This window comes from Cetorhinus maximus, chromosome 10 (assembly GCF_964194155.1).
Source record: "Cetorhinus maximus chromosome 10, sCetMax3.hap1.1, whole genome shotgun sequence".
Classification (NCBI taxonomy): domain Eukaryota; kingdom Metazoa; phylum Chordata; class Chondrichthyes; order Lamniformes; family Cetorhinidae; genus Cetorhinus; species Cetorhinus maximus.
Genome location: NC_135888.1, coordinates 70,068,667 through 70,078,784, shown reverse-complemented (window position 1 = coordinate 70,078,784; position 10,118 = coordinate 70,068,667). Strand labels below are relative to the sequence as shown.

The 10,118-nt window shown below is 34.7% G+C and overlaps 1 protein-coding gene across 5 annotated transcripts in view; it reads right to left on the bottom strand.

Moving 5' to 3' along the window:
• Positions 1-1,565: 1,565 nt before the first annotated feature.
• The window catches only part of crebrf (creb3 regulatory factor), a 73,332-nt gene continuing 64,779 nt past the window's right edge, over positions 1,566-10,118 (bottom strand). For all 5 annotated transcript variants that reach the window (XR_013577774.1, XM_078550592.1, XM_078550594.1 and 2 more), the window contains 2 exons: positions 8,921-9,040; positions 1,566-7,165 (listed from right to left, as the gene is read on the bottom strand). Coding sequence is in view for 4 of the 5 variants with exons in the window: in XM_078550592.1 (XP_078406718.1) it covers positions 7,050-7,165; positions 8,921-9,040 (236 nt within the window). In the remaining variant the exon portion in view is untranslated. The remainder of the gene's footprint in view (positions 7,166-8,920; positions 9,041-10,118) is intronic.

The window sequence follows — 10,118 nt, the reverse complement described above, 5'->3', positions numbered from 1 at the left end:
GGGATGCACAACAAATGCTGGCCCCAGTAACACTACTTGTCACATGCATCCAGATAAAGAACGAACCCCTTTAACCCTACTCTATCTCCAACCTCCCAGCCAACTACAGGCGCATGTTACAACATTACCACAAATTCTATGCACTCTCATTTTTGCTAATAATCTCTTGCACTAAATCTTATCAAATGCATTCTGGAAGTCCTTATGGATAACTTGCATAAAAATTTCCCTATCTGCCATGCTAGAGGCCTCCTTAAGAAATTCGACTAAATTAATCGGACATGACCTACCGTTTACAAATCCATCCTGTCTGGTCAACTGCTGTCCAACATGCACAGCTCTTCTGTAAACTGGACAAAACGGCATCTCATCGTCTGGCTCCCCATTCAAATGTATTAAAAGCCATGAAGTTCCTGTGCTACAGTCATCAATATGGAGTAAACTTACCACAAATAGGCCTTGTCTGTTAGAGACCATGTACCTTTTAACAATGTGGTAAGACTTAATTACTACCAAACAACATCTTTGGAATGAAAATTACCTATACAAGTAGGTCTCATGCCTTCAAATTTTAATTGCTGTTTGAGATTTAAAAAACAATGATATTTGTTCTCATCTCTCTCTCTCTTAATCCAATGTTAAATCCCTCTCTATCTTGCCTTCTTTATCTGATTTGGCATTGAATTCACTATTTTTACACTTCATGGTTGCAGGCTTTACACTGCACATTAATGATTCTTCAACCTGATTTGTTAAGGAGATAGTTATTTGCCCTGTTCACACAAATCCCAGATGGCATGTAGAGGGTGTTACACCATTCACATGTCCCACTCACAGCAACTTACCAGGCGATACCCTAGCACTCACAGCAAAATCCTGCCCAATGCTCTTCGATCCTCCAATTCTCTGTCAGAACTGGTCAAAATGATAGACAAGGCTTAAACACTAGCCATGACAAAAATAAATATTCCCTATTAAATTGCACAAATTTAAAGTTAAAGCGGAGTTCAAATTCTAAATGTTTTCAATATCTTTACTAAAACTTACATTTCATCCCAATAAACTAAAAAGTGCACAGAGCAGTAAACTCATCCCCACATTAACATTTTTTTTAAGAGAACCCACATAAATATTGCCCAAAAAATAATCTACCAATCCAAACATGCTACCCATTTTTATCAAATATTACAAAGTTGTTACAAAAATTTTCACACTTCTCGCCTTAAAAGATTCATGAAATAGCTTGAAGAGGCTCAGAATATCCTTCAATTGGGTGAGACATTGCCTTGAAATTGCAACATCACTTTCGTTCCACATTGAGCAACAGGAAAGACAAATTAATTGTTATTTCAAGAAATGCATGATCAAATATGCCAGTGCATTTTTTTAAAAAAGTGACACCTTATAAAAACACCAAAAAAGATGAACCTTTGCTTTATTGTTGGAACCCAATAAATGCTTATTCTGCCGATTAAATTAGCCATCAAATCTGTAATTCGAGTAAGACAACATTCAGTTGCTTTGAATTTAGTACAGTATACATTCAAACAAGTTCAGGACACACATTCTGGGGTTTAGTTGCTTTATTATAATCTCTGCAAAACAATATGAAATTCAGACTGTGATTACAAGAAGCTGTAGTATCAACACCTGGCTGATACAATGCAATAAGAAAATTGTTAAAGGGGCACAATCACTAAAACACAACACAACCTTGTTCATTAAAATCTGTTCCATCGTTTTCTGTACAGTCAGCAAATGCATATGAATTAAAACCCCTTCACCAGCATAAACCTACATAGAGGTTTAAACAAAATGCCTCCAGGTTGTCATTGGCAAACATATATAGTATCATTGGTAACTAGTTGCCAACTTAAAAAAAGCTCCCTTTTTAAGTCTCCCATTTCCTAGTCAAAAACAATGAGTAAGAAGCCCACTTCTATGAGTCTGCCTACATCACTCTTGAGCTAAGTATTCAAAGCTCAGGATGATTTGTCCTCCAATTTTCCATCTCTTGTGGGCAAGTCCCTGAACTCTGGCTGATTTAAATCCATGTTCTTCCACTTCATGGCACATTACATCTGTATAAACATACTACCATTAACTGCAGTTTTTAATGAGTACAAAATCAATTGCAATACAAGGCTCTGCCATGTATTTGCATCAATCCCATTCATACTGTACAAGCTATAAACACATTAATATATTTAAAGAATCGTCCTTTGTTACACTTGTATTTCAATGTGACTTTTAACTATCTATGAATAATCATTTGAAAGTGGTAATCACCATCAGTAACCAAGACTATTCACAATATTTACTGATAATTTGGAGTGATGGTCCTTTCACCAGCGGTTATCTGCATTTATTGTGATACCTTTGTTAATGTTCAGTCAAACAACAAGCAGCAGTGAACTCTGGATTGCTCAAAATGAACTACTACATATACTGTAATGGTAATCGAGTTAATGTACATGTGCTGGAAAGTCTCTCTTGTGCTGCTGTTGACAGTGTAATCAACAGGAAGAAAGTTAATGTGGAATGAAAAAGGAGATGCTTAGAATGTTTCCCTTTAAAAGTGAAAAAAATGTAAAACAAAGCTATCAATATTGTATTTATCACAAATAATTAACAGGCACATTTATTAACAGAGAGATTGGACATCGATATGACATTACTCTTAGCTAATATACTTTTTGGGGAGAATAGGCATTGGTAGTCCACTAAAGCATAAAAAAGTGTGTCTTGAAGTAAAATATTTTGTACTGATATATTAGTAATATGTACAGTACCTAGAGCAATATTGTGAAACTGTCGGCTCAAATTAACCCAGACGAAAAGTACTCCCTTCTGCTAAAGTATCATGAATACGATAAATGTGCTTTTATTTCAATGTGATGTAAAATTGTTGCTTGGTGAAATGACTGCTATCGTAACTTCCTTGAACAAATGCTGGTGCCAAACAGACCTATTTAAAGCAAAAATAGGATATGATCTCCTACATGGAAAAATACTTATGTACATATCATATTGTACATGTCATTATTAAAATTGATGCAAATTCCAAGTACAACACAGACACAAAAGAGTTTCCCTATGGGATACAACTGGAGTAAAGTTCGATATCCAAATATCGAATTGAAATTACTTTCTTTAAAAGGCAATAACCACTTTACAAATAATTTTTCACCAAGTCTTGCTTTCTTCAGTACGCAGAGAAGAGCGATGAAGATTTACTTTACTTAATACATACATTTATTTTTAAACTTATTGGGTCCCACAGATGTCAATACACAAAATTAAGATCCAGGATCATTTTGGTACATATACAACAATATACGTGACAGCATTTATTAACTCATTCTCTGGATATTAACAATGATGCCATATACAACATCTTTTATCCAGTCTCTCAGAAAGACACCACATGGTTGCATTGCAGAGATGGAGAGGGTAAAAGTAGGAATGAAATCAAATGGTATGACTGTAGTAAATTAGCCAACAGTTCGAGAGCTTTAATTTTCTTAAACGCAAGATTGATTGTAATACCAATTCAAAGAAAGCAGACAGATGTTCAAAATGTCTTGTAAAGTGAGCACTTATTTCACGTAATTTGAAGATGGAAGAAAACTGCATAGATGGTCAGGATTTCAAACTAATAGTAATGCCAGTACTAGTGCCACTACTAAATATATCTTGTGTGTCAAACACAATTTTTCTTAAAGTACATAAGTTTATTTACTTTGGAAACAACAGACCTGTCAACTTTAAGCGAGGGTTCATGTTGAATTCATGGTAGAACTTTAATTTTAAGCTACATAGAAAACAACCTTTAACCGTTTTGTAGCACTTAAAACTATGTAACAAACTTGCATAACTGACAAAACGCATTGTGAATTTGGACACATTTATCTAAATTGTTAACTAATAAAGTGATTTGAGGAGAATAGGTTCAGCAGTACATTTTTTTGAGATTTGTTAACAAAGATCCTTTCAGAAATAACTAGAATTAGAACTGAACTTGCTTGAAGAATGGTACAATTAATTACTCAGACACTTGTGAAAATGAAAAGTTTGTCATTTATTGCACTTTTATTTGAATATAAACCAGACACTTATACTAAGTGTTTGCCATTTCCTATGGATGTTTATAGACTTGTCAAATTTACATTAGACAGGAAAGGTGCTAAAATCTGAGTAAGTTGGCCAATTTTAGGAATGTTATTCTTCACAACAAAATCTACCATTTAATTATGAAATACTGGAAAGCATCATGAATCAATAGTCTTGGGTGCAATCACAATTAACTGTATGATATTGCATGAAGAATGTATCTTTAGAGTACTGATGATTTGGATTATCAATATTTAACTAAAAAGCACCATTCAAAAGCTGAGTGATACTGGTGAATATTGTAAAGTTTCAAACTTGTTCTCCATTATAATCTAATATAGCACCTCACCTATCATCAGTAGTTTTCAACAAAGTTGAATTTCTAACACCGTCCTGCAAGCGTTTTATCTAAAATAGTACATGGCATCAATTTACATTTGAAGATCCTTTTTATTAAGGCATAAACATTTCTCTCACTTCTTGAACTTTCCATGCATTTTGTTGCTGGGTTTTTACTTTCTGAATGGATCATTTTACTTAGAGTACACAGCATTTTCACTGCACATTTCTAAATCTGATTTTGAGACATATTTTTCTAGTACACAAAGCTAAATCTTAAAGGAAAATGTAATCTTTCTGATTTATCCAAATTGGCGGTTCGGGGTTAAGTGGAGAGTCTAGGTGAGACCTGCATTGTAAAAATTGTTGAAATTGTGCCAGAAAAAAACTGTTAAACAAAGGTCTGAAAATGGGATTAGACATATTCAAACTTACAAAACATAGCTTTTCAGTGCTACAAAATACTTTCCAACAAGAGACAGTTTTACAGATCTGTTGTTCCAGAAATTATGACAAAGATAAATCAATCATTCCAAGAACACTTAACATGCTCAGTATGTCAAAATTCCAAATAGAACATTATACATTTCTCTTTTTATAAGGTTATTTTATATATTAGCATACATTAAAATATTTCATGAAAAGGAAGCAAGATATTACTGGCATCAAATTACAACCATTTCTAGACTATTTAATGCCACAGAGTCCCCTGGTAAAATGTAAAGCTGCACAGCTTGCTTTCATCTTGTTACTCAAGAGTAACTATACATTTTACTAACAGGTATAAATCAAGTATCACTGTAGCATTCTTACAGGTCAGGAGTAGCAGCAAATGGCAGGAGTACAAACGCAATGGTGACAAAGTGCAATTCTAATATCCATAAAATAAAGTGTTGTCAATTAACGAGCTATCTTTCTTGTATTTACAGAGAAACAAGGTCAAACTGCATTTCTACAGGCTGCCAGTAGTATATAGGATGGATGTTAAAACTTACTCTTGACGTTCTTCAATACCACTCAGCTACAAGCAATTCACTATTAATGAAGTCATTAATATGTGAAGCATCTTTTCCAATCTATAACCTAACCGAAGTGATATAATCTTTCAATCCAGTTACTACTAGTGAATATACAAAATAAAAGCTAAAACCTATGTTGGTCTACTTATAATGTCCTAATTGAAAAGCTACACCAATTGAGCAAATAAGATGAACAGAATTCAGATATTTACCTTTTACAATATCTATTTTGGTTACCTAATTGAGAATACAAAAATATATAGCTTTAGAAGTACTTTTTTACATCCTATCAAGTAACATTTAGAAATCTGACATGCACATTACTACATTAAATGCAAAAGGTGGCAACTTAGGAATTTTAGTATTGGTAGGCAATATACATTTATACAATTGTACAAATAGTTAAAATTAAATTTTGGTTATTTGCCTTCGTTTCAAGAGTGTACCACATACATGCATTTTTTTTCTTTTTTAATGTAACAATTGCAAGCCACTATATTACACTGAAATGTTAACGCAAAACTACATATAAATTACATTCTTTTGCTATGCATCTACATCTGCAGAAGACAAGAGCCCATAAACTCTCAATATCTGATTTTCTAGAAGCTTAACAATAGAGTTATAGGATCAAAATCTATAAAGTGTACTTGCATCCTCTTTCTGTGGATATTTGGACCCACGCAACATATTTCACAGTTCTAGTAAAACCCTAACCCCAACCCTGATTACATTCAATTTTTGTATCAGTGTAAGCTGTGCAAAACCTTACTTCACTGGCATTATGCCATATAGTTGCATTTGTCTTTGGTACAAAATAGTGTGCAAATATTTCTGAAAAGTACCGAAACCCATGTTTCAATAACCATCTTTATACAATACAGACTCTGTGGCATATATCTACATTGTTGAAATATTCCTATATACATTCATAATGGTTTAAACAGCCAAAGAGTGAAAATAAACAAATACTTTTTTAAATCCATAAAATTTACCCACTGTACATCCATTACACCTTACACCTTTACTTTCATTTTAAATACAAGGCACAAAGAATATTACTCCTTTCTCAAACTCAAATACTCGCGCAATGTCTGGAAAAGGCCATGTAATTTACTATATGAACTATTCAACGCATACTTAAATGGTACAAGAATATATAGTATATACAAAAGGAATATATAGTAATGGTATTAATGGAAAAAATCAGCAACAGCTGTTAACGTTAAAAAGAACTACAAACTAATTTTTTTGATTTCTTGATTCAACCACTGCATCCATGTTTCTACGGAAACTTAACATAAGTTCCTACTAACATTTTTAGAACACATCAATCCCTAGGTCATTTTATAGGTAAATGAAATTTACCTCATAGTACCTGAGCACACAACAATACTTATCTCAATTAGCTTTCCTTTTATAGAACTCTAATATGTCAGCATGAGTTTTCGCTCTCTTTTTAAAGCAGGTCTAACATAACTAACAAAATGTCACTTGCTATAATGAATCAAACATTTATCACAGAAATGGCAAACATGTAACTATAGGCTGAAGCTGTTTCTGACAGAAGGTGGCACATTACACTTTTGATGTAGGTACTCGAAGACCTTCAAGACCACCTGTTGGGTCTCCTTCTCCTGTTTTCTCCAACACTTGATTGACGAAGTCAGATGTTTGTCCAGCTACTGTTGTCCCTATCAAAAAAGGAAAAATAATAAAACATTTGGCTCCTAGTTTTTAAAAAAATCAAACAATTTATAACCTTAACTGTTACCTCTATTACTTTTACTACTACATGAGGCACTCTGGGCTGAATTTTCATTTCAGAGTCAGGAACCTGACTTGGGGGCTACATCCAGGTGCTGACCCCACATGATATATTAGAGGCATGCCTACTGCTATTTTAAAATAAAGGCTAGAGAGCATGCCTGCTGTCCAATCAGCGATGGCAGGCAGGTGCCCAATGCTAGAGGGCCAATGGGAGGCCCTGCAGCACTCTCAGGTTGGCAGCACCACCAACCCAGGTGGGAGCCATCGGTCTGAAGATGGAAAGAGAGACGGAGATGGTCAGGTATGTTTTTTTTAATTATTATTATTAAAACAACAGTAGATGCCTGAACATGATTCTAGAGGAGCAACCCAGCAGCCATTACAAATGTGGAGGGGTGGGAGCTACTTGCGTGAACAATTACACCTCTCCCAGCTCCTTCCTGCCCTGAGTGCAGCATGTTGGTCTATGGACTGCTCGTACTACCAACTCGAAATCTCAGCTGGCGCAGAAAATGGGGTTATAATTAGGTCCCTTACTTAATTAGCAGATAATTAGCTACCCGCTGCTTGCTGGTGGCCAGCTGATCTGACCCCACCCCGGTCTCTTTGAAAATAGCACAGGGCAGGCTCACAACGCCACCAAATTGTGGGCCCACTCTACTCCCTGCCGGATCCTGACCTCAAGTAAAATTTTTTCCCTCCGTGTTTGTGCTCCCAAAACAAGTTGGTCAATTGACAATTTAGTAATAACCTTTAATAAGAAATTTAACACAGGAGGAACACTTATTAACTAAATTCTGATTAAACCTAACCATGTTTGAGTCAGTTGACTGTGGCATTTCAGAAGGTGTAAGAGAAATGATTAACACATTAAGCCGGAACAAGGAGGTCAGAGGCTTAGGACCAGATCATAATATGACATGCAGCTAGTGCATGGTCAGGGTAGCATAAGAGGAAAAGATGTAACAAATAATATACATCATTCCAAAAAAAAACCCCCAAAAAACTGCCAATTTCTCGATGTGTCTCTCCGATCTTCTTTGTACGATTTCCAGCCTGTTGCCCAGGAAAGTTTGGTGCAGTCAGGCAAGGTAAAACTAGGAAAGGTTACTCTATAGCCTCCTGCTTTGTGGGATTTCTTATTCTATTATCTGTATTAGCAACTCAGAATCCTATTGTTTTATAAGATTCTCTAATATTAAATTCACATGGAACAAATTTAACTGCTCATCTTTCCATTGCCTGATAAAGCAAGATCGACAAAGTGGAATATGTTGGGATTATTCCTCCTTCTCTACCAGTCGTAACACTGTTTTGTGAACTGAATAGTAGAAACTACAAAATCAGCCAGTATATCATAAGAACAAAGGGGACTGCATAAAAATACAAATATATATACGTGGCATTTTAAAAATTGTGATTTCCCCTTTCCAAATAATGATTATGTATTTTAAACCTTTAGAACCACAGATCTAGATTGTTAAGGTGCACCTAATTTACTGTTGTTAGGTTAATATCTTAGAAATACATATGGTACATTTAAAGCAAATTTGGTAAATTGTTCTAGTAGAGTATCTTACCAAAGTTATTGATTGTTTATAATCTTGAGGTAAACTACTGTGAGGAAAATGAGGGTGGTCAAACAAAAAATGGTAAGTAAATAGAATATAATTTCTTACCAAGCGTTTCATTTAAGAGATTTTCAAGTTTTTCTAGCATGCTGCTTCCTTTTTCCCCCTGACTCTGTACTCGATTTACTATTTCTTGTTTTATTGAATTAATCACATAAAGCAGACGATCTACAAAGGACAACATTTTATGAAAGTTAGAAAATTCCAATGTAGCTAAAAGCAAATACAAGTTTCAAACATCTGCTGTTCTGGGTCATTTATTAACAGAATATATAAAAAATAGATCTTTGGGTAAAAGAAAAACACCAAATTAGTAAATTATACCACAAAAACAACACTAACAAGAGATTAGATTGTAGATTGATAAAATTCAGCAATTTCTTTTCCATGACACAGCCTCCACCTAAAGCATGTTGAAACCAATTCTAATGACATTGTCAATGATGAGAAGCAAAAAAAAACTGCATTTCAATCTCATTACCAATACCTTTAGCCAGTTTGTATAGTTAACCATTCAATTAGCTGTAGCAGTTTTACTATAGAAATGGTAAGGTTAATAAAAATTTTATCAACTTATTGCCTCTTTTTTTGCTCATCAAGGAGACACATTGGAATAGGTATTTATGGAGGAGTTTATTGCAGACACTGTTATGACAACCAGTCAAGTGTTTCTATTGGACAACAAATGCTTTAGCACAGCATTTGCAGATCATTACAAAGACATGGTGCAGAGCTTTACTGACACTATAGTCCAACCTTATTTATTGTTAGGATCATCTTGAGGGAAGGGGTGGCAGGAGAAAGAGATGGGGGTAGTTTTAATGGGAGATGCAAAGGGGACTAATATATTACACATTATTGTACTGCATCCTGCGCTTGCAGAAGAATGGGTGCAATCTTATCCATGGGTCTTCTGAAACTGCCAGAATAAAGCTAGATGGCTTTACACCTCCTCAGAAAATTTGGAACACCTATTTTAACTTATCATTTCGTAAAACATCCTTGGGACAGAACAGGACAAAGCTGCAGGCGTGAACTGAATTATGGTTTTGCCTTGAAAATGCAACATGTACTTCCTAGAAATGTCTGCTTTGGGAAAACAGAGCTCATCAAAGAAACTATGTTGAGATAAAACACAGATTTAGCAATTAGTTCAAATAAAATTTAAAATGGAACCTGAGCTGGTTGTATTCTGCACTATTATAGCATTTTCTTTGGGGTCTATTCATCTGTTTTTAAGTGGAAC